This window comes from Pithys albifrons, chromosome 2, assembly GCF_047495875.1.
Source record: "Pithys albifrons albifrons isolate INPA30051 chromosome 2, PitAlb_v1, whole genome shotgun sequence".
NCBI classification, from domain to species: domain Eukaryota; kingdom Metazoa; phylum Chordata; class Aves; order Passeriformes; family Thamnophilidae; genus Pithys; species Pithys albifrons.
Window position 1 is genome coordinate 88,337,780 of NC_092459.1, and position 27,166 is coordinate 88,364,945.

The 27,166-nt window shown below is 39.5% G+C and overlaps 2 protein-coding genes across 4 annotated transcripts in view; one reads left to right on the plus strand and one right to left on the minus strand.

Moving 5' to 3' along the window:
- RBKS (ribokinase) overlaps positions 1 to 215 on the minus strand; it is a 75,906-nt gene extending 75,691 nt beyond the window's left edge. The window contains exon 1 of the mRNA XM_071577017.1: positions 85 to 215. Coding sequence (XP_071433118.1) covers positions 85 to 134 — 50 coding nt within the window. The 5' untranslated portion in view covers positions 135 to 215. The remainder of the gene's footprint in view (positions 1 to 84) is intronic.
- A 21-nt stretch (positions 216 to 236) lies between these two features.
- The window catches only part of BABAM2 (BRISC and BRCA1 A complex member 2), a 179,225-nt gene continuing 152,295 nt past the window's right edge, over positions 237 to 27,166 (plus strand). The window contains exons 1-3 of one of the 3 annotated variants that reach the window (XM_071577008.1): positions 237 to 339; positions 3,906 to 4,065; positions 22,712 to 22,788. In XM_071577008.1, the coding sequence (XP_071433109.1) occupies positions 3,938 to 4,065; positions 22,712 to 22,788 (205 nt within the window). In that variant the 5' untranslated portion in view covers positions 237 to 339; positions 3,906 to 3,937. Of the gene's footprint in view, positions 393 to 491; positions 556 to 3,905; positions 4,066 to 22,711; positions 22,789 to 27,166 lie in introns of those variants that run through there. The other 2 variants (XM_071576998.1, XM_071576990.1) reach the window with 2 other exon arrangements.

Here is a 27,166-nt window from a genome sequence, read left to right on the forward strand (position 1 = left end):
CCCCGGGCACCGTGACGCCCTGCGCTCCGTGACCTCGGGGCCGCTCCGCCCAGTGCGGGCAGGAATCCCCCTGCCGGTACTGACCTGACCAGGTCGGTCATGCAGGATCCCACCACCACCACCTCCGCGGCCATGGCGCCGGCACGGCCCCGGACCCTGCCCCGGACCCTGCCCCGGACCCGCCGCGGCTTCCCCGGTTGCCAGTGGCGACGGGCTGCCCGCGGGGACCTTCGCCCGGCAGTGCTGTCCTAACCGAACGCCTGCTGCCACGGACGCCCCCCTCCCCTCTCCCCCGCCCCGCTCCGTCTGAAGCTGAGCCGCTGGGACAGCCCCGCACCGGCAAGTGCGGCGGCCGCCAATAACGGGGGGCCGGGGAAGCCCCCCCGGCCCGGGTGGGAGCGGCGGCGCGCGCGGCGGGGCGGGAGGGTGCGCGCGCGGCGGGGCGGGAGGGCGCGCGCGCAGCAGGGCAGGAACGCGCGCGGTGGGGCGGGAACGCGCGCGGCGGGGGCGGGGGCGCGCACGCCGTTGCCAAGCGGCGAGTTCCGGCCGCCGTAGGTAATGGCGGGGCCGGGGCGGGTGGGACAAGCCGGGTAGGGAGACTCGGCGGGAGGGAGCAGCGCTCCTGCCCTTCCCGGGGCAGCAGCGCGCGAGAGGGCACCTGGCGCCGGGAGCGGCTGGCCCGGAGCCGCGGGGCCTCTGTAAACAGCGCCGCTGGGGCGGGGCGGGGCGGGCGCAGCGCCGCGGGTGGCGGCCCCGCCGCCCGCGCACGGGGCGGCTCCGGCTGGGGAGGGAGCGGGGCTTGGCCGCGGCCGGCCCGGAGCGAAATGGGGCGTAGGAAGTTCCACCTGAATACGAGGAAGAGGTTCTCTGCTGCGCGGGTGGCCGCGCACCGGGACAGGCTGCCCCGGGAGGGTGTGGAGTTTCCCTTATTGGAGATACGCAGGAAGCGTCTGGATGCAATCCTATGCCATGCGCTCTAGGGTGGTCGTGCCTGAGCAGGGAGGTGGGCCAGGTGATCCACTGTGGTCCCTTCCAACCTGACCCACTCTGAGATTACGAGCGTTTTCCCGTCCCAGGGCTGAGGAGGCTTCGGCTTTCCCCGGAGCTCCGCACATCCCCCTCGCCGGTCGCGTTCCGTGCCTGTGCTCGGGCACAGCAGCAGGACGTGGTGGTGGGGATGGGTCCCCTCCTGGCCCCACTCACATCCAGACGCTGTTCCTGCCACCCCTCAAGTGAAAACCACACAACCAGGTTGCCGACGGGCACGCCAGGAGGGTTAGACAGGAAGCATCCCTTTGCGTTTCCAGGCCTCCATCACAATATTCGCCTTTGCCTTCTTGAAATCTCACTTTAGCCCACAGTGATATTGGCATGGGCGAGCAGAGCATCTCCCATCCGGACCCTGTGCAGTGCCTGGAGCAGTGCCTCATCCTCAGGGTTACTGTGAAGCATATGTAACATTAGCCTGAAGTTATTCAGCCAGTTGAATCTAAAAGGATTCAACCATTAGTTTGTTTGCTTCCTTCAAATGTTTTGTTTTGGAAGGGGAAACAGTCCAGTGAATTTTGTTTTCGTTAATACCCTTGAGTTTGTTTGTGTTTGGTTTCCAGTACTGTGGGAAATTTAAGCTGGGAGGAAAAAATGTATATGACAGCTGAATCTTAGGAAAATGGTACAAATTGTGTTCTGGTTTATAAAGCCCTTTGTTTACAAAATAAATCAGTGAGTTTAATTGAGACCAACCCTTTAAGTATGGTGTATCCAGCTTGTTATATAGAAGGTATTGTGGTTAGAAGAAATGATGCAATAAAATCAGCAGAAGTGCCTAGCAGTCATTTATATCTTGTTTTGACAATATCTGCAAATTTTACTAACAAAAAGATAAGGAATCTCATTCTGCTGTTTAGTTTTGGGAGGTGCATCTGTCCAGCTGTGATGACCACATGTATCTCTTATGTCTCACAATTTCACCCTCGTAACATGTACAGTCCTCTTAAAATGTGTTGTTATCAGAACCAGTTCTGAGATCCCGCTGTATAACTTTAAGATTGCTAAAAGAATAGCATATTTTTCAGCATGTTGTCATGGTTTAAGCTTTCCATCAGTCCATCTGCCCCCTGCTTCCCTACAGCAGGGCTGGCAGACTGAAGAATTGCCCTGTTTTAGCCACTCTTGTGCAGTGTTCTAGTTTAAATTCATTTTTATTATCAGTTCAATGTAAGCCATTGGTCTTTGCATTGAAAGAGATCGAATATGGGCTTGTGTTCCCTCAGTCCCTCTGGGGAAGAGTAAGATAGGCAGTAATTTTTGATAGAAAAGTACCAAACAGGAGGTAGTACCTTAAATTCCTGTAAGTGTTTGCGAAGCAAACTTAAATTGTTACCATTGTCAATTACAGCAAATCACGTATATGAAGAGAACACATGATATGCCAGGGCATGGATACTTAAGTCTTCAGCTTCCTTGCTGCCATAAAATGTAGGAGCCAGTCTATTAAAGATAATTACTATTTTTAGGAAGTCTTACTTTATTAGTCTTTCTGTTTGCCTTAAAGTGCCTGGCTATTACTTTATTCAGATCTGTTGCAAATAACAGGACAAACACTCTTTCTTGAGCATTGCTTTGTACTATTCCTGTGTGAATGACTTCCATGAGAACAGAATATAAAATTAGTGTTGGTCCCAGTTACAGAAAACTATTACTTTGTAGACTATCCATTAGTTACTAACTAGCACTTGTAAAACGAGTGTGAGAAACAACAGAAAATTACAACTGTTGCCATGAGTTGTTCACACTCTTTATAGAAGTTATTAATACAGTAACCTATATGCAGCATTTTGTAAGACGTCAAATGCAGTGTGTATTGGTGTTTTTCAATTGAATGGGTATTTCAAAAATTACTTTTTAATTGTCAGAGTTTAAGTATGAGCTCTTCTGTACTGGTGGCATGTTTATGTTACCTTCAATCATTTGCAGCCTTATTTTCCAAAACTGCCAAATTTAGTTAATTTTCAGATGAAACTATGACTAAGAACACAAATAAATATGTTAACATTTTAATAGTCTGGTTACCCTTCGTTTCTCCCACTTCTCTTACCACAGTCTGTTGTTGTTCACACACTCTAATCTTTTTGCGGTGCTGTAGGTTAAAATGTGTGCATGCTCAGTTTCTGCATTTCACCTAAAAAGCAACAGGTTCTTACAGGATGCTAATTTAGTGGCCTGTCTGATTTATCATAAGGACACACAGTTGCAAGCACTTTTGAAAATGTGCTTGGAATGTACTTGCATCAGCTTCTTGATCCGTTGTGTGAAGGAACATGAAGATGCTTTACAAAGACTATGGTGACACCACAGAAAGAGAAGCAATGTCAGCCTTTAAAAGGCATTTTGAAGTCCTCACGAAATAGTGTGAGAGCAACACTGATTATTGATACACTTGTGCTATTAGAAATTGCTTGTGAGAATATGGAAAAATAATCAAACCCTTGAGCCCCCATTGTAATTAATGGAAGTCCCACTGATTTCAGTGGAAGCAGAACAAATGTGGCTTGTCAGTTACAGACCTAATGGAAGTGCTCACAAGAAGGTCTAGTTTGTAAAGTGTCAAGAGTGGCCCTAAATTTTATTTCTCTTTTTGAGAGGGATAGGACCTTAATTAAAAGAGCCTAAGACATAATTCTGGGTTTATGTTGATATTGAATACTGCCAAGGTGTGAGGAAAAAGACCTACCTGTGCTTATTTTTAGTTTATAAACCTGTGCACAGTTCAGTTACTCTACATTCCTGGTCCTTTGTGTGCTTAGCTTTTTTTTTTTTTTGATGTTTGGAGAATGCATGTGAATTTACATCAGATAAGTAGGATATTTTTTAATTTTATTTTTTCCTTTGCCATTCCCTTGCAGCTCAAGACAAAAAGAAGGAGGAACATACAAAAATGTCACCTGAAGTTGCCTTGAACAGAATTTCTCCAGCACTCTCGCCCTTCATTTCCAGTGTGGTCAGAAATGGAAAAGTAGGACTGGATGCTACTAATTGTTTACGGATTACAGACTTGAAATCTGGGTGAGTTCCTCATCCAAAAAGAATACCCAGCACCTCACAGTTGAAATGTCTTTTCAGAACTGAATTTGATAAGGTTCATGTGCATTTCAGCACTTTGAATGTAGCTGGAGCTGACATACTAGCCATGTTATTTTTTGTCTTACTACCATTTTGTAGTTTGGGAGACTTAATTTGTCATATTGTTGGCAATAATAATCTTGTTAAAACACTTTCATTGCTGCCACTTGATACTGCTGGTTTTCAGCTGTGAGATAGTTATAAACACTGTTCCTGTTGTTTATCACTTGCTTACTCGATCTTCTCTGTAAATTAAAAATAGAAGATAAATTTGTATGACCTTACCTGTAGGCATGAATATGCCAAAACAGAGAAAAGAGTAACTTCTCCATTATCTGACCTCCCTCAAGTTCAGCACATCAAGTGGCTATAGGACAAGTGTTTCAAATAGGCCTCTACTTATTTTATTTTTAATTCTGGAAGGATTCAGATTAGTTTTCAGGTAGTGATAAAATTGTAGTATTCAGAAAAGATGTACAAAGAGACTTTGGTGTGTAACCTCTGTGAATAGTGCACTGGGAGAGTAAAATGGTTAAAGTATTGGTTAAAATGGTTAAAGTTTAGGGATTGTGCAGAGGGGAGACTCCCATGGTGGCTCATAAAATAGGACTTAAGATGAGACATGTCAGAAATTGCTTTATTCTTTTAGAGTTGAGCATCTAATGGCACCCATTGATTCAGGTATTTATTTTGATACAGGAGCTCAGAGTACGAAATTCCTTTTGCTTAAGATGTCCAAGTTTTGTACAAACTATTGCTTTGTGTACCACTTTGAATGAATGCTAACACAATAGATGTTGAGAACCTTCAGAAATCACTGTTGTTTAAAATTTAGTTCTACTGAAAACTTTGTTTGATATGCTTCTGTTGCCTGTTATGGTTTCATGGAGAGCTTGGAAGGTGCTTTTCTGATGGTTATCACTCCTTTTCAGGAATGAGGTTTGAATTCTAGGTGTAGTTTGAAAGGAACCATTCCCTCCCTGTGCAGTGCTGTGACAGAGCACAGGTTTGCTTGTAGGTCTAAGAAGCCATAACTTTGTTATTAGTGTTGACTGGCTTGACATTTAGGCTTGCAAGTTACGTAAGCTGGGCTGAGCAGTTCTACATCTGCTGCTGTCACTTCATGCTAGACCTTGTTCCTCTTGAGCCAGTCTTCTGGAAAGGCTGAGATGGGAGCTGTTGTACATTTTTCCTATTGAAATCTGAGAGAAAGAAGTATAAAAACAGTAGAGAGAAAACACAGCTATAGTTGGTGGTGAAAGTTGTTGGGAGGTAAATAAGGGGTTTGATCTGCGCCCAGTGAATGCTTATGCTGCTTTCCTTTAAAATAATAGATTGAAGCAATAAAAAGCAGTGTTTTCTAGTTGACTTTTTTCAGTGGTACTTTTAAAAAGTGTCTAACATTTTTGGCCAGTGATCTTACCCAGAAAATCTTTCTTTGTTAAATCCTAAATGTTTTCCAAGCCTTTTTTCTTTGAAAAACTAAAAACTTGTCACCCCAAACGCAGTGATCAGAAATGAGTAGTAACTGTGTTGAATGTTCACACAACTGTGGCACCTGACAGAGGTTGTCTCCTGTCTTGTTTAAAGACATAGTCTCAGCTATATACATGTGTTAGCAATATTGTTTTTTCTTGTTCTGCAGTATAGGAATAAAGCTAATTTTTGTGTTGGGGCTTTGTTTGGCTTGAGATTATTAGAAGGTGGAGTTGGGATAATCAATATTCTGCATTTAGTTGAGAATTATTTTTTAAGTTTTTGTTTGTTTTTGGTTTTTTTTTACAACTATGTTAAAAGCATTATTTTTGACAGGATTAATTAGCAATTGCTTGAAATTTCTTTGAAATGTAAATTTCATGCATGTGTGTTTTTAGGAAAGATTTTTGTTTGTTAGAAATAATTTATTGTTAGTTTATTTATATGAGAAAATTTGAATTTGTGCATCACTCCGGAAATACAAAGTTCTTGTGATTTAGTGCTTTATGATGTTGCTGAACAGGTAAATAGTGTAAAATTAATTAACATAAGACGGATGCCTCACAGTATTATAGGGAAATCCTTTCCATAACTGAAGATCTAGTTGAGTGGTCCTTGCCTTTGATACAGGAGCCTTTGATGCTCCACGGGCTGTTTGTGAGAGTTCTCTGTCAGTTGATAAATAGCAAATTTCCCAACCCTGTGTTGTCAGTAGATTTAAATTTCTTGCTGGATCCTGCCTCTAAAGGAAAACTTCATAGCTCTCTGAGAGCTGAGAAATGGTTTGAAGACCATGGGTCTAGTCTTGTCCTCTGCCCTTGCATCCTGTGATTATCCAAACCCCTGTAATACTTTCATTAAGCTTTTTTAAAATGGAAAAATGACAGTGCAGATGAAATAGACAGCAGAGGTAAATGTAGGTGATATCCACATGAAGAAACAGAAGTGTGAGGCTATAGAAGTTGGACATAAACATAGAAGTTGAAGAGGACGAAAATGAGGACAAGTAGTGTTAGAGAAATGGGGATGAAATGCAGAACATTAATTGCAAAACTCCCTTTAGTTTCTAAGGGTTGGAATCAGGCTTTAAACTAATAAACTGAGGAAGTGCTGCTAGATTAAATGTTTGAAGTCAAGTAAAAGGCAGTGCTCAGTCTCATATGAGTATGACCATTTTGGAAGTACTATTGGTTCAGAAACTTTGTTTATGAATAGCGATTGTACATTTATTGACACATGAAAGGTGTTGTACACACCCTAGTCTGGGCTGTAAAGAGTAGACTGAATTTATTACAGATATGCAAGTATTTTATGCTTTAACTGGTAGATTGTGTGGAAGACCTTCAAGAATAAATAAATAAATACAATTTTACTGTAACATTTTAAATGCTAAAGTATGTAAAGTGATCATCTTAACAGCTATTAACTTTGAAAATATACCCATCTGTAAGTGTATGGGTCAGGGACCTGCCAGCTACATGGCTGCTCCATAGTCATGTACCACACTGTTATTCTTACAGAAAATCAGGAGGTACTGTAGTTACACCCCTTCCCTGACAAACCAGTACTTTACAATGTGTAACAGAACAAAGTGTCCAGGTGGAAGATCCATCCACTCTCATTTCATAAGTTTTAGAAACTGGAGCTGTGGTTAACAAGGAATAATGGCGACATACTGAATAGGGTACTATCTCTAAGGCCTTGCCCATTCAGAACCTTAGTCTGCACATTCTCAAAAGTGGAAAGAATTTCATTTTTATTTCACCAGTACAAGATCAAGTTCCAGATTTTATCCTATCATGTCAGTTGATTTTGATTTGTAAATGGCAAAAACATAAAATCTTTAATTTTTTCAAAAGTCAATTCATATGTCCAATGGTTTTATTAAGGAACTTGTTTTGCACTTTTTCTGAGTTATTGCTGAGAGTCACAACTTAGTTTTGTTGTGTTTTATGAACTGTATTAAACTGTTAGATTAAGAGTATGATGTATGATGATATGTTAATTTGCTTTGCTTGCAAGTGTGGGAAGGAAATATGTCATAGTAAGGAAATCCTATTGTTTTGCAGTCTTTGAGTATGTAAATGTTTTATAATAATACGTTATGGTTCCATAATGTCTGTGTGTTTTACAAACTTATTAGACAGTACCAGTCTCATCAGACACTTACATACATTTACATCTGTGAGTAGGACATTCAGGACCAATGTAGTATTTACAGGATTTATGTGGCCACTGCTGATGCAGAGTGAGTGGAGAAATGTGAGTATCCCTGAGCTGAATTCAGCAATATGGCATAAAAAGAAAAAAGCAAACTATTCAACAGAAATAATAATGAAAAGTTAGGTGGATAAGTCTCCTTGGAGAAAGGGCTCCACAGTGAACAAAGGGAGAACCGGAGTGTTAAGGTACATCTGAAATATGGTACCTTTAGCAGCATTGATTCTGGTGATAAGAAAACCCTGGCAGGCATCTCTGTTGCATTAATAAAAGACGTTCTTTGAGATGACAGAGTGGATCAAAGCAATTTTAACTCTTGCATAGGATATTACTTTGTTCTGGACCCAAAGAAAATACTGCTGCCAATTGAGTCAATGCCATATATTGTATCATTGAGTTAATCTCCACTGGTGTCTCTTTGAAATAATGACCCATCTTAATTAGATATTAAAATCTACTCATAACCAACTGAATTGTGGCTAAGGCATTTTTCTTAGCATTTACACATATAATCATGGGAAAGATGTTGAATAGGGAGAAGTGATTATTATGTAGATTCAGAAATAGAGGACATTTTCCTATGTGAAGGGTGTTTAATTGTTGTATAATGTAGAATCCAGTTATTTAAGAGACTGCTGCTTTTCCTATGGTGACTTACAAGAGTGAAAAACATCATTGTGGTGGTCATTGCCTTTGAGAACTCTTTTTTTCCCCTACAGCTGTTCATCAGGGCCCATGCTTGAGCTTCAAATTATGCTACAAGCCTTTTCTTACTCAACAAACTTGATTTTGTTTTTTAAATTACTTTGATGTGTTCCACCAGGCAAAATTTCAAAATGAATACAGTGATTTAAAGCTGCATATATTAAGATTCTATTTTTTTAGATATCCGCTCAACAAAATTTTAAATTCCATACTTATTGGTTATACTTATTCCATACTTTTGAGGAGATTAATTGTGAAATTTGTATATAACTTGTTTATAATAAACCATTTTGATATTAATTTTCTGTTCTTTGTACCTGTCTGATTTGCTATTGATTTCTGTCTCTCTGCTTGATACTGAGCTATGTGTACAATTAATTATGTCCCTGAAATAAACCTGTATGAAGAGTGGTCAAAACAATGTAATTCTATCTGCAGTTTATTTTAACATATGAATTTGCTATCAAGATGTAATAAGGTATTTATAATTTTATTGCCCTGCTTCCTACTGAGCAGTGATGATTTACTTTTTTGTGTTATCAAGCATACTGCAATATGCTTTGGTATTTCCCTTTCTTTCGGGTATTTCCCTTTTTAAAGTAAATATGTATTTTCATTTGTGTATTTCGGGAAATAATGTTGGTTTTAACTGTGAAATGCTATTACAATACTGGAGCAGTTATTTAAAGCTTTTGCTTGATCTTTTGCTTTCAATTAATTTAAGTTGAAAGATTCTACCTCAGTTGCTTGAGGAAGGTTCACATCCATTATTCACATTGATGTCTGTAGGTAGGTTTTTTAACATAGATTTTGCTTATGTATCAAGTTAAATGAATCTGACTGTTCTAAAAACAATTACTGTGAAAGGCTGTTTTAAAAAATAATTGTGTTTTGCTTAAAATGTGTGCTTGAAAGGATGTGGCAGTTCCCAGCAGCATGGTCTCATGAGTCCTTTAGTCCTTAGCCATATTGGATGTCGTAAACTTTGTCACAGTGGGGTGTTTCACTCCAGTTTCTGATAACAAATATGTTCCTTCACTGCACAGAATCTTACTACTAGAAGCTTATAATTCAAATAAAATTTGAAAGGCTGAAGCTCTGATGGGACAGGTGGTGAGAGTTGGTGCTGTGGAGCAGCGCTTGGAACTTCAAACAATAATTTTTCTGTGCTGGTCCAAAGAGACTGACTGTCCCCAGGGTTGGGCTCTCCTACATTTGTTTCTGAATGTCGAGAAAACAAAGGAAAAATGTCTGTCAGATAAAAGATCTAAGTGTAGGGCATACATTTGATAGTAGTTTTGTAAATATTCTCCACAAAGTCTGGCATTCTTTTTATACCGGTTTTAAACAAGGTGCTTGAAATATTTCACAAAAAAGCATGTATTTGTCAGTTCCAAGTGCTGTGAGGAAAAAAGGGATTTTAAAAAGTAAAGGTAGCATTAGATCATTGTGGTAACTTAGGCTCTCATCTGAAAGACTACCTATATTTTCCTGAGATACATGCAATTTAAATACTGCACAGTATGTCTTTGCTGGTATTTTTAAACAGGGACAGTGAGTAACTTCCTCTTGTCTGACCTTGAAAAGAGTGAATGTCCTGGCTACCGGTTTTATGCCTCAATAAAAGTGAGATGAAGCTGTTTTATACAGGTGGTAACTGTTTCTTTTCTAATTTGTTTAAAGAGAGCATCACATGGTATAGTACTAGTAAGTTTGCCAAATGCTGTTGGAAGATGTACCTTAGCAAGGTATTTAAATGTATGTTTTTGCTATCTGTGTCTTGGAAGTTCATTGAATGCTTCTTAAAAACTGCGCTTATGTTGTTGCAGGTCTTTCTGCTGTTGTAGTGGGTGTCTGTCTTATTTCTTTACATTGTGTGTCACTGCAGGAGAAGAAATTTCTAAGACTTATTTTTTTGTTGTAAAGACAACTAAAACTAATAATTGGTGCCTGGGTCAGTTTATTCTTTTCCAAACCCTTGCATCACACACACTGTTTAATGTGATCTGGACAGACCAAGGTGCGTAACATATATCTGCATAAGATGCAGCTTGGGTGCATATTACATTTCACCAGAAGATGAGAACAGCTGGATTTTAGTTTCTCATTCTTCTGCTTAGTAGAGAAGTATTTGTTGCTGGGTAGTTGGTTGGTAAATTCTTGCAGTCTTACATATGTAATGATACTTCTTGTATGCCTGACTCTCATATACATATATGCATACATGGCACAACATTAAATAGCTAATATACACTTGTGATAATGCTGAAGCAAAATATTAAAATGTTTTGGGTTTGGAGGCATTGTCTCGTGGGTTTAGGGGCTTCAGAAGCATAGGAGATAATCAGAGGCTTCATCTTGATAGAATGGTATGCAACAGTGTTGACGATCAGTGTTGAAGATCTCATTCTGCCACAGTTACTTTACAGCCAACAGAAATCCATGGCAATAATTCTGTAAACTACTTCTGAACTCCTTCTGTGAGTCAGTGATAAAGAAGGAAGCAAACCATTAATTTTTTAAAACAGTATCTGTACACTATTTCCTAGTTACATAGTCATTCTCTAACAGTGTGGGAAATAAAAACTGTACAGGTATTTTCTTCTAATGCATCGATCACTATGTAACTCTGTGTAAAAAAATTGAAAGGGAAGTTTTATTGTTGTAAGAGTATCTTTTGTTGACAAAAGGGCAGTCCCATGGTGTAATGGAGAGCACTCTGGACTCTGAATCCCAAGGACCTGAGTTCGAGTCTCAGTGGGGACCGTCCCATGGCAGTTCAATGCCTCCCTGCCATCCCATCCCGTCACATCTGAGATGCTCAACAGGGTCATCCCCGGTTAGTACTGGGTGCTGTGACAGTCCCGAGGACTTCACTGTCACTGTCCAAGCTCACTCAGCCGTGGCAGATGGACCTCAGGACTTAAACGGTGGGGCCAGTTCTGTGCACGCTGTGCCTCACCTAAAAATCCACTGTGCAGGCTGGAAGGGCACGTGGGGAGAGCCCTGCCCAAAGCTTCGTTCACGAAGTCTAGCCATACACATCTTTCGCTGGCACTTAGGCTGACATGTCTCCATTGCTGCTCTTTTAAATGGACCCTCATGAACAGCTTTGGGACCTCATGAACCATCAGTCATGGTGCTCTTTCTTCTGGCTGAGGGAGGAATGTGTTTGTGTGACTGTTCGGATAACTTTGTCCATCACTGAATTTGTGGTGTGCTTTTAATGACTGGAAACAGACCAACAGCACCAATGCAATGCTGCACCTGAGCTATTTTAATCCGTTTCTTGAGATCCTGAGGTTAGGCGTTTACATGGCACTGCACTGCTCAGCACAGACATACCCTGAAGCAACTCTTCTCTAACTGAAAGGAAGCCTCTAGAAAGAATACTGAGAGCTGTAGGTATAAACCAAGAGAATCTGGTTTGCTCTTGAAGTTGATGTTATTATTGAAGATACTAAATTTGGTCCATAAAGTAAAGGTAAACCTCTTAACTAATCCATAGACAAGCGAAAGTTGATAAAAAGGAACATACTTAGTTTGTCTTTCCTGAGAGAACGGAATTGTTGTGTCTGAGGCAAACCACTCCACAATGTAGGCCACAGGTTCTTTTCTTCGTAATCTCTGGTATATGGCTGAAAAAAGAAAATTAGACCACTAGGAGTGAGTACTTTTAATATTGTGAGATAAAAGAATCCTAATGAAATTGAGTTACATAAAGGAAATTGCCAAATTCTGCTGTGGTAAAGAGACAAAAAAGTCAAATATAAACTCCTCTAAACTTACACTTTTCTAAAAAAAATAAACCCCAGATTCCTGTGCATCACTGAAATAATATTTTTAAGCCAAAAATATGACAGAGTAGTGGTTGCTCTGTTTTAGATGTCCAGTTCTTTTTTCAACAGAAAAACTTTTTGTATTGTTTACAGTAAGATTAAGACAAGGAGAGGTGAGGGGTTCTTGAGCCAGATTTCCTGGAGAAAATGTAACATGCAGCTAAGTGGGGCTTGTTTTTTGCAGGTGCAGTTCCAGAGTGGTCTGTTGTAATTCTAAATTTTTCTTTTTCTTTAGTCTTTTTAGTCTATTGCATATCTTTAATGTTGTAATTAATATAAAATAATGCTATAAATAGAAGAACTACTGATATTTTTATTCTGGTTTTATCTTTTCATAGGCTTTCTGCTCCGTCTCCAGTTTTGTAGTATTTTATATATATATGCACAATTTGAAGTTTCCCTTTTGAATGTGTGTGCAACTGCAAGCTATAGAATTGTATTTCAAATGTGGTGATCCTTCCTTCAACTGAATTTCATATTCAAAGAACCTAATTCATGGTTGTTGTATTAACATAAATTTCCTCTGAGAGAGTGTAAGATTAGGAAATCCAATAATTAGAGATCTGTGACCAGAAAGCTCTGAAACTCTGCAATTGGAAGCAAACTTTAAAAAGGAAATGTGAAAAGACAGAGGATCACCAAACCCCTCCTAATATGCATAGAATCATAGAATGGTTTGGTTGGAAGGTCATCACCTTAAAAGTCATCTGGTCATTCCAACTCCCATCATGGGCAGGGATGCCACCCATCTGTTGTTTAGTTAGTTTGTTAAAGATGGAAAATATATAAACATGGACTATGCTTTGTCCCTTTGTTTTTTTCCTGATACCAATCCAATCTATTGTATTTTCCAATAAAGTGAACAATTCTACGATATGAAATAAATTACTTTGGAAATAGGCTGGGAGTCCTCATGGTTACTACAGCCCATGTTGAGAGCAATGCTCAAAGACTTATTAAAGCTGATGTTTATAATAGCTCAGCCTTTGTGACTTCTCTGTGAGTATGCTCTTTCTGTGAACACTGAAAGGATATGAAACTCCAGGTGGTTGACTGTAATTTTATACTTGGTGAAGAATGGTTCTCTTTTAGAGTAATCTAAAAGTAAAAATGTTCTGTCTGATTTTTCTTTTTTCTTCAGAAATTGAATTCACATTAGTGAACAGTAGAAACAGAACATATGACCTTATTAGATTTTAACTCATTGCAGAGTAATAGATAATCAAATGGCAGTTGTGAAAAGATGAAGCAGGATTTGAATCTGTCAGGCGGGAAGGGAGATGAAGTAAATCCAAAGGATGCATCTGCCATTTATACTCTTCCCTAAAAATTTGCTTATGAGTTCCAAGGCTTTGGGGTACAGCTGGTCCTACAGTATAATGAAGCAGTGACTTTTCCTTGTCTGAATGTGTGACAGAAGGGTAGTTGGTGATACTGTGAATTCACTAGTTTATTTACCCAAACATACTCTACTGGAGTACGTGTTATTAGCATTATCCCATTGCAATTGTCTTTATTTCTGTGCTTTTTTTGATCATTCCTTCATTAAATTTTCATTTTATGTTTCTCTTGTATTCTTTTGGGGAGTGTGTGTGCACCATGTGTAGTTTTTAAAAAGAATTATATGCAATTACGAGTATAAAAGATCTTGCTTACAAAGGAAATCAGTTTGGTTATCAGCAATGTTTCTAAAGCATGTTTCTAAAATATGTTTCGTTGAAAACTTTCCTTTGTCAATTCTTAATAATTTTTCTTAATTAGTATTATAATTAGCTCTGTGAGGTCCAATAATAATGAGCTCCCACTCTAAACTAGGGGTTCTATGAATGCAAAGTTTTTGAGATGGTCTGTTCTTCAGAGCTTTTCTTTCAAGTGCTCTTGCAAGTACAATAGATGTAGTGCTTCATGTCGCTCTTTGCGGTGGCCCTTTCCAACCTGCCCTGCTGTGGTGACTGGAAAGGAGCCGTTCTAAACCCAGCCTTCAGAGGCTAAATGAACAGGAATTTTGACAGTAAAAAAAAGAAAAAAAATCAGAGTCTTGTGGGGTTTGTATGTATTTTAATTTAATTTTGGGGTCGGGCCCGTGGTGTAATGGAATCCCAAGGACCTGAGTTCCAGTCTCAGTGGGGACCGTCCCCTGGCAGTTCAGTGCCTCCCTGCCATCCCATCCCGTCACATCTCGGATGCTCAGCAGGGTCATCCCCGGTTAGTACCGGGTGCTGTGACAGTCCCGAGGACTTCACTGTCACTGTCCAAGCTCGCTCGGCCGTGCCAGATGGACCTCAGGACTGAAACGGTGGGGCCAGTTCTGTGCATGCTGTGCCTCACCTAAAAAATCCACTGCACAGGCTGGAATGGCACACCCATGTGGGGGGAGCCCTGCCCAAATCTGCATTCCCGAAGTCTGGCCATACATACATACATACAATTTAATATAGAAGTTATCTGAGATTATTTCAAAATGTATGTTTATGTATGTGTCCTTCCTCTGTTTCCCTCATAGAGGCTAGACTGAACATCTGCCTCCAGCAGAGGCAGCTGTACTTTCAGAGATTGCAGAATGCTTGCCACGAGATTGGGGCATCTCTGAAGGAGAGTTGCAGTTCTAGATGAAGTCCAAAGCTCTGTCCACCTGTGCTATCTGCTTTGGCAAACTGTCACTCAAATTATGAAAATCTACATCCTCTGTTACTGTACAGCTGCTGTATTTGTTTTACTGCTGGTAGTAGTCACTAGATGCTTTTGTATTTTTAGAGAAAACAGGTTGCTGGCAGCTGAATTGATTTTAAATAGTTATTTGAACTTTAAAAGAACACAAATCTGCCTATGAGTACAGAAGGGAAGTGAGGGGTTGTTTTTCTATGGTGTATGTTCTGCCTGTTTTCTAAAAGTTCCAGTTCGTGTGATGAACTTCATACAAGAAAACTTAAATGTATGTAAAGGAAAATCAGCACTTACAGTAGGTGAAGGTTTTATTGAGGATATTATTGACGTATCTGGAGGCACCTTGGAATTTCCCACATGATAACTATGGATTGTTGCAGTTACAGAATATCATCTATACTGACAGGATTAAAAAACGTCAACATCATCTGTTTGCAATACCAAAAGTAAACATTGTCTATGGTTTGTACTAAGTTTGAAGAAACAGCTAGGTTACAGGTGAGTTTTGTAAAAACAATGAGTTTAGCTGTTGGAAAGTTCTTTGAATAATAACCAATTGACTTTCAGATTTTAATATTTTAATTAAAAGATGCAGATAAGTAGTGATCACTGTAAATGTAACTGGAGTTTTATTTCCCAAAAGCAGTGGTGGTGTCTTTTAACTGCGAGTCCCTCTCTCTCATATGTGTGATACATATGTCTATATAAAGAAGGGGAACTGAATATGAAAATTGGTTGACTAGACTCTCTCTCCCATTTCAAATTTTGCCTGATTGACAGAATTTTGGTTGGATCTTGTTTCTTTTCAGCAGCAGCTGCTCAGTACTCTTCTTGGGTATTTACAGGTTTCTGGGAGCCTCTTAAGCTTTGTGATGGCTGCAGGGAGCTGCAGCGTGATACAGGTTTTCACCATCAATGTCAGCTCTCTCAAATGTGACTTTCACCATTTTTCTGTTTCCTAATCCTTGAAAAAACCCTGTCACCTGCTGACCTTCCTTCTACTCTCCTCCCCCCTCCACTTTAATTTTTCTTAATGCCTCTGTACATGACTTACCCATCTGTTGTGAATTCTGCAATTAATTCTTAATTAAATGGGATGAAATACTGTGGCTTCAGAGAACATTGGAGCAGATTTCCATCTACAAAAATTGGAGGAAAGAGGAATCTGTAGGCATTGGCAAAGGCTGTTCTTCTGGAGTTTAAGGTGTTTTTCTTAGCAAATGCCACATCAGAGTTTTGGGTGCAGTTTTGAGTTGCTGCCTCTTATGAGTAACAAATGATTAACCTGTCTTTGCCTCTGAGTTATATTTGACTTCTACTGAAAAAACCTTCAGCCTCTAAACCTCTGAATGAACTGTCTCATCATTGCTAAAGTAATACTCATTCATCTTTGGTCTCTTTTATTATGAAAGGAACCTGACCTCCTCTTTCCCTAACAGTATCTTTACATGACATACATAGGAGCAACTTGGGGCGGTCCTGTGGTGTACAGGAGAGCACTCTGGACTCTGAATCCAGAGGACCTGAGTTCGAGTCTCAGTGGGACCATCCCCTGGCAGTTCAATGCCTCCCTGCCATCCCATCCCGTCACATCTCGGATGCTCAGCAGGGTCATCCCCGGTTAGTACCGGGTGCTGTGACAGTCCCGAGGACTTCACTGTCACTGTCCAAGCTCGCTCGGCCGTGCCAGATGGACCTCAGGACTGAAACGGTGGGGCCAGTTCTGTGCATGCTGTGCCTCACCTAAAAAATCCACTGCGCAGGCTGGAGGGGCACACCCACGAGGGGAGAGCCCTGCCCAAATCTGCATTTGCGAAGTCTGGCCATACACAGGAGCAACTGGAAATGTATCCTAGATGTATTGTGGAGGGTTGGGAATACAGCCAGTGGTCAGTACTGATTTTGTTGTGTTGCTCTTTATTTCTGTGCGTGTGTGTTGCTTTTAGTAGTGTTCTCCACTGGGGTATCTCTCGTGTGGTGTGAAACTTTCTTGACTCTTACACCAACAGCCTGGTGAGCAAAAAGAAGTCTGTTATCCAAAAAAGTACTGATCCTCCAGAGCAGCAAGAATAGCAGCCTAAGCACCATGAGATTAAAGAAGCTTTTGCATCTCTGACTATTCTGGTTAGATAATCTCAATATTAAATCTTATAGGCTACAATTTTTAATCTAATTTTACTTTGCTATTGTACAGTAAATTCACTGATGATTTATCTTCAAACAGTAAAGGCGGTATAAGCTTCTGCATGATCTACAAAGGAAGAATGGCTAAACACATTGCATACTTTTTAATCAGGGAAATTGATAGTCATCAAAGAAATCTGACATGACTATTGGGCCTTACACCTATACCACAATAAAAAAAAAGAAGAAATAAAAAGGAGATTGCACATTTTTAGTAGAGCTGTTGTACTCCTGATGGCATTTCTGGATGTTTGCTATGGTTTTACATGGTTGTAAGCTGTAGATTGTAGGAGTGGTATAAAAAACAAACCTTACTGGAATTTTGGGATATAAAGAGGTGGATTTGGAGAGGGGCGTTGATGAGTATGTTTGTTCTTTTAAAGTCTTTGGATAGAATAACCACTCATTTCTTGACTTTAAGGATTATGGTGGTAAACACTTGTACTCCCGTTTCATTATGACCCTTTCAGTTGGCATAGAATATAATTTCAGATAAGATCTTACCGGAATCCAAATAATGAAAACTGCTTGTCTTGGGAACACTTTCCAGTCATGGTTTTAGAAAACTAGTTGATAGGAAGATCATGTTGAAACCTAACGTTATCAGAGTCCTCCTCATCATTGCGACTTTAGACCTGTAAAATATCAAACTGGGTTTGTTTTTTTAGCTTAAACAATAAACAGAAGAAATGTCAATTCAACAAAATAGTTAATCACAAATACATTGGTATAAGAGAAAACCTTGCTGTTAAACTCAGGTAGAATTGCATAGCTAACTGGGCAAGAAATAATTTTGAAAAAAAATACCTTGTGCTATACATATCATTATAGGCTGATGCTTTATTGCACGCAGTCAAACTGAGTGATTTTCCTGATTTTTTTTTTAATAATCTCTCCTTTTGTGAGTGGTAAAGAATTCTGAACACTTCTAACTAAGCATGTGGTGCTGACAGTGACTTTTTCTTTAAATAAGAGCTGGTTTAGGTTTATTTACTGTGTGTCCTAGTCCAGCAGGTGGGACCAGTTTATCACTGTGTGGGTGTGACCAAAGCTGTGTATCCTACACCCTCTATTCCTTTCTCAAGAACTGTTAACAATGGACCATTTGCAGCAGCTGCCCAAGGCACACCCAACTCCTCAGGATATGAGCTGGGTGTGAAAGACATCTGTGACATAAGAGCTGTGATAACTCCCCTCCAGGGAGTCATTAGCACCTTCACACCCAGCCTGAGGGTGCTACTGGGCCATCAACAATTCCAAAATACCCCCTGACTCAGAGAGACAGATGACCCATTGTGGAACTCCCCACCCTGGGGGAGGTACTGGGTGCTCCCACCTGGACCTGAGGATACATAATCCTGGGGTTTGAAGACCTTGGGAACCACTCATCAGACCAGAGGAGGACCAGAACCTCGACAGAAGGCCACCACTCTCAATCAGACTGCAAACACCACTCTTCACCAGACTGCAGCCATCATCTCCACCAGCAGGTTTTTTACCTCCTTTTGCTTTGGACTTGGGGGGACCGTGTGGGGCTCAGCACAGGGGCTAACAAACCCCTTTGTGTTTGTGCCCTAGGACCCTGGGTTATACTACTGGGTTTTGTGGGTTAAAAGCAATTTCTCTTTGTGTCATTGTATTTATTGTAATTTTTTTTTAATTAAATTGTAACTCTGACTTATAATCTCTCTGAGCTGGATTCATTTCTCCTGCTGGTTTACCTTTAAACCAGCACACTGTGAAAGAAACCTTTTCCCAATAGGTCACAAACAATCCCAACTGTAAGACGCATCAAACAGTCAACAACTTGTCTCCTGCTTGGAATACTTATTCCATAGGGATGTAATGTATCTTAACTGAAGTTAAATCTGCTGTATTTGCTCAAGGAATTTAGCTAAAATCTGCTGTGGAAGAGAACAGTATTCAGCTGTGGTTGCTTGCACACTCAATTCCTTCTACCAATTTCCAACTGCAAGTCTCAGCACAGACCCTTTGAATAGGGCAACATGATTTGAAGTGACACACTCACAAATATTTCTTTGTCCCGGAAACTCAAGTTGATGATTCTTTGATATTTTAGTGGGGAAACCATTGTGGGAGATCTTGTGATACAGCATTAATCATCTTATGAAGACTAAGACATATCACTGCTCTGAGCATCAGAGCATTAATTCTTGCTTCTGTGGCTTTCCTGTGTAAAATGTCAATTATTTAAATGAAGAGATGCAAACCACTGTAATATTTTTCCATGAATAAAGAGGGAGATAACACATCCATATATCATGAGATGGAGTCAGCTTCTGAAATTAGTTTTCAACCCCAGGTATTACTGTTCTCTCTGTCAATTCCCTGTGAAGAGAGGACAACAAATAACCTTTAAAGACTGTGTTACGAGTAATTCCTTTTCAAGTGTAACTTTTGTATGGACCACATTAAGTGAAAGGATCACATTTCCAAAAGACAAAAGTCTTGCATTTTTGAGAAGATAAAGGTCATGTTTCTAGGTCAGATATGTGTAATTATAAGAGTCTCTCTGTGTTAAGGAAATTGCCAAGATGGAGATTATGTCAGTAGCCATTACTTGTGGCCTTCTGTTGAAATAGGGTCACACATAGACTACTACGTGAACCAAAGTTTTGATTTGCCTTAGAAGTTTTGTTCTTTTACCATTTATACTAAAAAGAAGCTGCCTCCTTTCAAATATGTAGGATTTCTGCTTGGTTGCTCAGCCTGTTGCGATTATTGAAGTCTCTTGTGCAGCCCAACCAGAGCAATTTGGGGAAGAAAAAAAATAAAAGACTGTGAATACTGTCACTTTCCATCACTTCTAGACCAGTAAAATTAAAAACATCTCTAGTGCAATATAGCAATATAGGAAAAGTACTTAGTATTGCTTTTAGGGACATTTACCATTAAATCAGGCTTTTATTTTAATGTTATAGAATATTATACTTTAAGTATTTCCAAATGGCCCATTGTGCTAAAAGGAAAGATTGTAGGGTATTTGCAGGATCAGAAATTTTTGTGTCTGTTGAAAAGCTAACAACAGTGTAATTTTGATAGCATTTCAGAAATATGTCTCAGATTGTGACCTGTGATACTTTGAAAGGAAATTTCATTAAGTATTAACTGCTGTTGCAGAGATATTTTAGAACTTGGAAAGAAATTTTATGTTGCGCTTTTTTTTGGTTTTTCAATACGCTTCCTAGAATTGGTCTTATATGTGTTGTGAGCCATAGGAATTATTTGGAAGTAGATGATAATATCTATATAGCTGTTAAATTCATCCACAGCTGTTAAAACACACTACGGGCACTCCCATTTTACTGTTCTCACCTACTAAAAAGTCACAGCTTGGAAAAAAATTACCTTCTCTTGTTTCTGTTGCACGAGGGATCCAGTCTTTCATATCCTCTAACTGATTTACTCCCAGGGAGGCTGGTGATGCTTACTGTTTTTGCGAAGCCCTACCTAGATGTAATTTAAAAATAAGTAGTACAGACCATGAAATAAAAGCAACTATTAAATAAAACCATTTTTCGGCACTGTTCCTGTTGCCCTGCATGCTGCGTTCCCTTTCACATTTGCGTCTTCGGCAGGTTTCATAAACGTCATTTCTTTTCCACCATCAGTCTTTCAATAAAATGCGAAGTAGTATTCCAGCAAAAAAATCAAGTCACAGTGCATTCTTCCTGCATGAAGCAAGATGTGAACTAATCTTTTCTGAAACTTGCTTTCCATTCAAGTCTGTGCTTTTCTGATAATAGTTATATCTCAGTTATCATTCTCTAGATTGTTTTGCATGTGCTCTCCACAAGAAGTTGCAAAAACTTTTCTAAAGTGAAGATAGGATATGTTTCTTCCCTTTTATTTGAAAGGATAGTTATATAGTTTCTGTAATGATACTGAAAATTGTGGCGTGTTCTTGAATCAGTGTAGGCTGTTGGCTGCATCTGGCTCTTAATTGCATCTGTCTGAGATTCTAGGTGCACATAAGTGGCTTATTTATGTTTTCTTGTACTTTTGTGGAAACTTTATTAAGTTAATTGATCTGTAGTTCTGTGTTTGCTTCTTTTTGATGGAGATATGCCTTGGGACAAATTTGAGTAAACAGTAAATGTAGCTCACTGAGTAAAAACATTGTGAAGTTAGTGCACGTGGTTTCCTCAACTTGCAAGTGGAAAGAGGAAAAGAGACTGTAGAACCAGCGTCTGGGAGAAATGGCCCTCTGAACCATTTCGAGTATGTGAGAGAGAATTGAGATTGCTCAGTTTGCCCCGATGCCTCTTGCACACTAAGACAGAGCTGCAGCAGTTACTGTGTTGTTTCCAAAGGTAGGGTCCAAATTTTTTTAATTTTCTGGCCTACCCATCTTTGCTTTTGGCTATGTGTATGGCCCAGTTTTTATTTTGTTATATAGCCAGTGGTGTGTATTAAGAGCTTTACCGGTGATTTGATACACAAGTTTAGACAAGTTGTTTTACCTTTGTCTACCTTCTTCACACTTTTTTTCCGAGTTGGCCAGCATGGATTTGAGCTTTAAGTGGCTTGCAACAGCTGTGCTGGGTCTCTAAAAAATTCTCAGGCTGGCAAGAAGATTTCAGCGTTATCAGGATCCCTAGAAATATAAAGCAATGAACTTCTAAGAGCTTCCAGAATTTTTACTCCTAAGGCCTGTGGTATGCACAGCAACCCACAGTGGTGAAAGCTGCAGGGACCATTCCTGCCAGGGAAACGATTTGTGTCCCTGCTTCTCCATTTGCACCTGAGATTTTACTTGGGGGTTTTTTTTGTGTGCAAATATTTTAGTACATGATTTAAAAGATTTGAGAAAGTCAGTCATCTCTGGCCCAGGCACTAAACAGTTTTTCAGTGACTTTTCTATTCATAAAATGCTCTTTTATCCCCATGAGGCTGAACTGCTCTTCTGGTGCTCCAGATAAACAGGAGAGCCACAGGTCATGAATGTACGTAGCATCAGATACCTGATTATGAAACTTGCTCACCTGAAGGCTACTGTGAGACTTTTTTACAAGGGAAAGCGTTAATGTTATAATAGTTAAAAATGAGTAAGTGTCAGTATATTAAAATACAGATTTATCCCACTTATAGGGATGGCAGGGATATGGAGCATGTTACTGTGACACAGAGCTGTGACCTGCAAAACTGTATACAGAGTAAAGAATTTGATGACTTTGAGTGACCAGCTGATACCATTCTAATAACACACTCAAAACAGAGCATTTTATGTATGTGTTTTCTTTATAAAACAGAAGACAGTTGGCACAGATCCTTAAATTTCTGATGCTGTTGTGAGAACTGTTGATCAAAAGAGGATGGACCTCTTGCATTTTTCCCACTTTTCTTCTTTCCCAGAATCATAAGGATGAGTATTTTTAGTTGTCATAACATCTTTACTATCAGTCATTTGTACCTTTAGAATAATGTTAGTGTTTGCTACTATCTGTAACTGCTCAGCACATTCTTCTCTTCATTTTCAGCTGTACGTCCTTGACCCCTGGGCCCAGCTGTGATCGGTTTAAGCTACATATCCCTTATGCTGGAGAAACACTCAAATGTAAGTTAAAAGATACTGCTATTGCATCTTGGCCCTTTTTTCAGTGTTTTGTATCTTGTGAAGTTTTCCAGTATGTCTGTCTATGAGTTTTGAGATACCTGTGTTGTTTTCCCTTAAAGCTTCAGCTTCAAGAACACAAAACTGTGAAGAATATCTAATATTTAAGATAAGTTTACAGTCTTCCATGATACTACAATTTTGGAAAAAATGAATTCTAAAAGCCAAAAGTCACAACACACCCCCTAGCATTTCTCATAAAATTTTATAACTAAGACAATCTCTTGAGTATTTTTAGACTCGCTTATAATTTGTATATGCCTTGTGTTGTTTCTTTGTGTCTCTTTTAGGAATAACTCTTTATTAAGCTTCAATTAAAGATGTCATTCTGTTATTGCATTAGGTATCTTTAAACAGTAACTAGTATAATTGACCAGATTAGAGAAATGTGAATTTGATTTTTCTGATTTTAGTGATATTATTAAATCCTCCTTATGCTTAGAGGATCTGTATATACCTAGCACGTTTGCCCACTCCTAGTGTGTGTTTTATTTCTCTTAGTCTGTGTTTTGTTTCAAAGGATTAGAATAAAATTTGATTTTGTATCTTTTTAGAACGTAAAGTTTTCTAAACACTTGAGCTGCTGAAAAATGGTTGTGTTGTTTTCATCTCTAACAACTGAAATACCAGAGAGGATGAAGAATTTCAGATGAAGTGAAATTCAAAGCTTGGCAATTATAGATTTAAGGCTGATCTAATAAAGCCACACCTGCAGTAATATGTCCAGTCTCTGGTCTATTAGCAGACATCACAGACTCATAGAATCGATGGGGTTGGAAAAGACCTCTGAGATCATCAAGTCCAACCCTTGGCCCAACTCCAGTCCATTTACCAGATCATGACACTCAGTGCCATGATCAATCCCAGTTTAAAAACTTCCAGGGATGGTGAATCCACCACCTCTCTGGGCAGCCCATTCCAATGCCTGATTACTCTCTCTGGAAAGAATTTTTTTCTGATCTCCAACTTCAATTTCCCCTGGCAGAGCTTGAGCCTGTGCCCCCTTGTCCTATTGCTGAGTGTCTGGGAATGAGTACAGCAAAAGACCACAAAGATGACTGAGCAACTGGAGCATCTGTTGTATGAGGGGAAGCCAAGATAGCAGGGGCTTCTCAAGAAGAAAAGGCTCAGGGCAAGTCTTACTGATGTGTATAAACACCTGAGGCGGGGAAAGAAAGAAGTCTGGCTCTTGTCAGTGGCAGTTGCTAAAGGGAAATGGTCACAAATTGAAATACAGAAAATTCCATTCAAATGCAGTAAAGAACTATTTTTCAAGGATGGTCAGAGTGGAACAGGTTGTGCTCAGAGCTTGTGTAATTTTTACATATCCATCCTTGGAGATACTCAAAAACCTGCTGGACATGACCCTCAGCAATCCCCTTTGTTCACCCTGCTCCGAGCTAAAGGATTGGACTAGGCAGTCTCCAGATGTGCTGTCCAGCCTTAGCTATCCAGTGAGTCTGTGAGATTGTGCCATCTGAAGAAGCAAGTACTTGGTATGAACAGAAATGATAAGCATTTAAAATACTGCTTTGATAGTATCCATTTGAACTGCATCGTACATGTGCCATAGCTCTCCAAGACATTTTAAATATTAAGAATGTAGTTGCATTTCTTCTGCAATAATTTTTGGATTTTTGTCATGTCATGCACTGTAAGCTCTTATTCTTTGTGAACAGAAATCAACAAAATTAAACTTCTAATATACTGGAAGTTCCTTAAAGCTTCCTGTTGGCACCTATAAGGGAAGTTGACTTTCCAAGAAGCTGATCTGGAAGTTTGCTCATGTGTTCAAGAGAGGAGTCAGGCTTATGCATCAGCCTACTATGACTGTTTTGCCTGTTCTAAATATATGAATTCATGGCTCAGGAGAACTAATTGTTCTTTCTCACAAAATAAAAATGGACTATTAACTTCTAGCTAGAAATTATTTTAAGAAAAAACATGTGACTCTGCATTTAATCAGAATTTTTAGTAAGTAATGGCTGTAGTATATGCAGCCAACTACTGTATGGAGTAGAACCTTTATTTAAAGTTGTTATACTGTGTAGCAGGCTCAGCCTGTTGAGTCTTGATGTGTTCTGCAGTGTGTAGTGAGTTCCACTTGAGTCTTGTTGAATGACTATCATCAAGATGCAGTTGAAAGAAGCTTCATTGGATGGCATGCTTTAGAGAATGGTGTCATATTTTCTATGTGTCTGTCTTATTTATCACCTTATGGGGCCCTATTTGTACATTCTGAGAGCTTTGTCTTTCCTTGTTTCATGTAGAGTCTCAAAGTGTTCCTGATTCATAAACCAAAAGTAATAGATTAAAATGCCCATATGCAAGTGCATAGACATGCAGACTATAATAATATGCTAAATAAAATACCTAGACTATGGACTATGCATTAAATTGCAGTATCAAGAAATCTGCTTTTTATTTTTTCCCCTCAGTTCTTATATTTTTAGTATCACATAAGTAATGAAACAAAACAAAAAGGTAACACTCCTGCTCTCTTTACCTTCATAAAACCCAAACTACATATTTTAACCATGTTTTGCATTTTAACAAGACCAACTGAGAGCAGCGTATATAAGTGTATCTTTTTCAGAAGTGTCTAATAATAGCAGGGAATCCAAGTAATAATAATCCTCCGTGTTTCAGTGTTAAATGTTTGAAAATGCTGTGAATCATTCAGTCTCACAGCATGTGGAATAAATGGTGATGTGAGCAGATTCAAGAAAGCTTTAATAATTTTGTTTAGATCTGTAACGAGGGCAGGGGAAGACAGCCGTAGTGTGCAACCGGAGATTTTAGATACTTAGTTGTTGGCTGTTGCTAGATATGTTATCTTTCAAGGGCAGAATATTGCTGTAAAGGAAAGTTGTGAAATCTGCCAGACTAAAAAGATTGGCTGAAAATGTTCTTCAGGATCTCCAGCGTATGGGCTGCAGTATGTGGAACCAAACACAGCCTGAAGTGTGTAGTTCCTTTGTGGTTTGTGTTGCATCCTCTTTGCAACAGATTAGGTCTTTACATACCATCAATCATAACTGCTGCCACTGCACAAACACTCCAGGAGTATCCTAGTGTGTTGAAAACTGTTGGTGTGCAGCTTTAGGGAAGTATGACTGCATAGTTACAGTCCTGTTTTCTGAAAGACCAGAATATTCACACTTTCTTGAAAACAGAGAAAGTGTACTTGCAGGTGAGGCAGTGGCTGACTATGTGTTGTGTAAAATAATTGTTTCATTAGCTTCAGTGACAGCAAACATCTTGTGAGTCAAGAATGGCTTGTTGGCTCTTCAGTGTTTTTGTTTTTTGCATGTCACGTTCACCTTACTCTTGCATGTATTCAGAGCTGCTAGAGTGTTACACTGAACAGTCACTCAGCTCCAGCCAGGGACCTTGGAGATACCTGCAATTTTATACTGGGGAAAATATTGTGCCAGTGTTCAAGATAAATTAGTTTGTTGTGCTAATTGTCTTCTAATACACTTCATAAATTTTTAAGTGAAGCTTTCAGAGAGACACTTGGTCTCTAAAGGAATTTTTTTTTATTATTTTCATGATGAGAATAGTTAGAAAACTTGAGCCTGCTCTTGCTAGACTGCCAGTTAAAATCCAAGACTGCCATACAGTTTTTATTAGGTTATCCAGCATGCAATGTTGCTGCATGAAAGTTGTGCTTTTCTCTATATATGAGTTTTTCAAAGCTCTTAATTTATTTTAATTTCCAGAAGACTGCAATACCCTCTAAGAGGTTGAATCTGTGTTCCTAGGACAAAACTGATTTTGTGTGGTATGCATGGCTATCCTTTATTGCTAACTGGGCAGCAGTATCTGCTTAGTAAAGTTCAGTATTTTTTCTGGAGAAGTACCTCTGTATTTTGAGGTGAAATGTTCTGTAACTCTTGCAGGTATTTTGGTCTTAGTTGATAAAACATCAAGGCAGATGCTGGTAGAAAATATCAGGATAAGCAGAGTTACAAGCTCCAGTAGTATTTGTTGAATAGTATTAATAATTAAAATACATAATTTAAAGTCAAATTACAATTTTGTTCCAGCAAACCCAGGAATATATTGGTTTCGATTTTCCTTTTTCTCCTCAATCTTTTATTGCTGCTTGCTAGAAGAGTCTGGCCTTTTTTTTTTTTTTCTTTTTTGCCTGTGCTCTTCACATTTTCTTTTTCAGGAACTGTTGCCTCCTTCCCTCTCTGACCTTGAGTGCTGTCATCTGGAATTTCACAGTGATTAAACAATGTGTTGCCCTTGCGATGCTACTGTTCTCTGTGGCCTCTTGAACTCTAGTATTTTCATCTTCTGTCTGATTTTC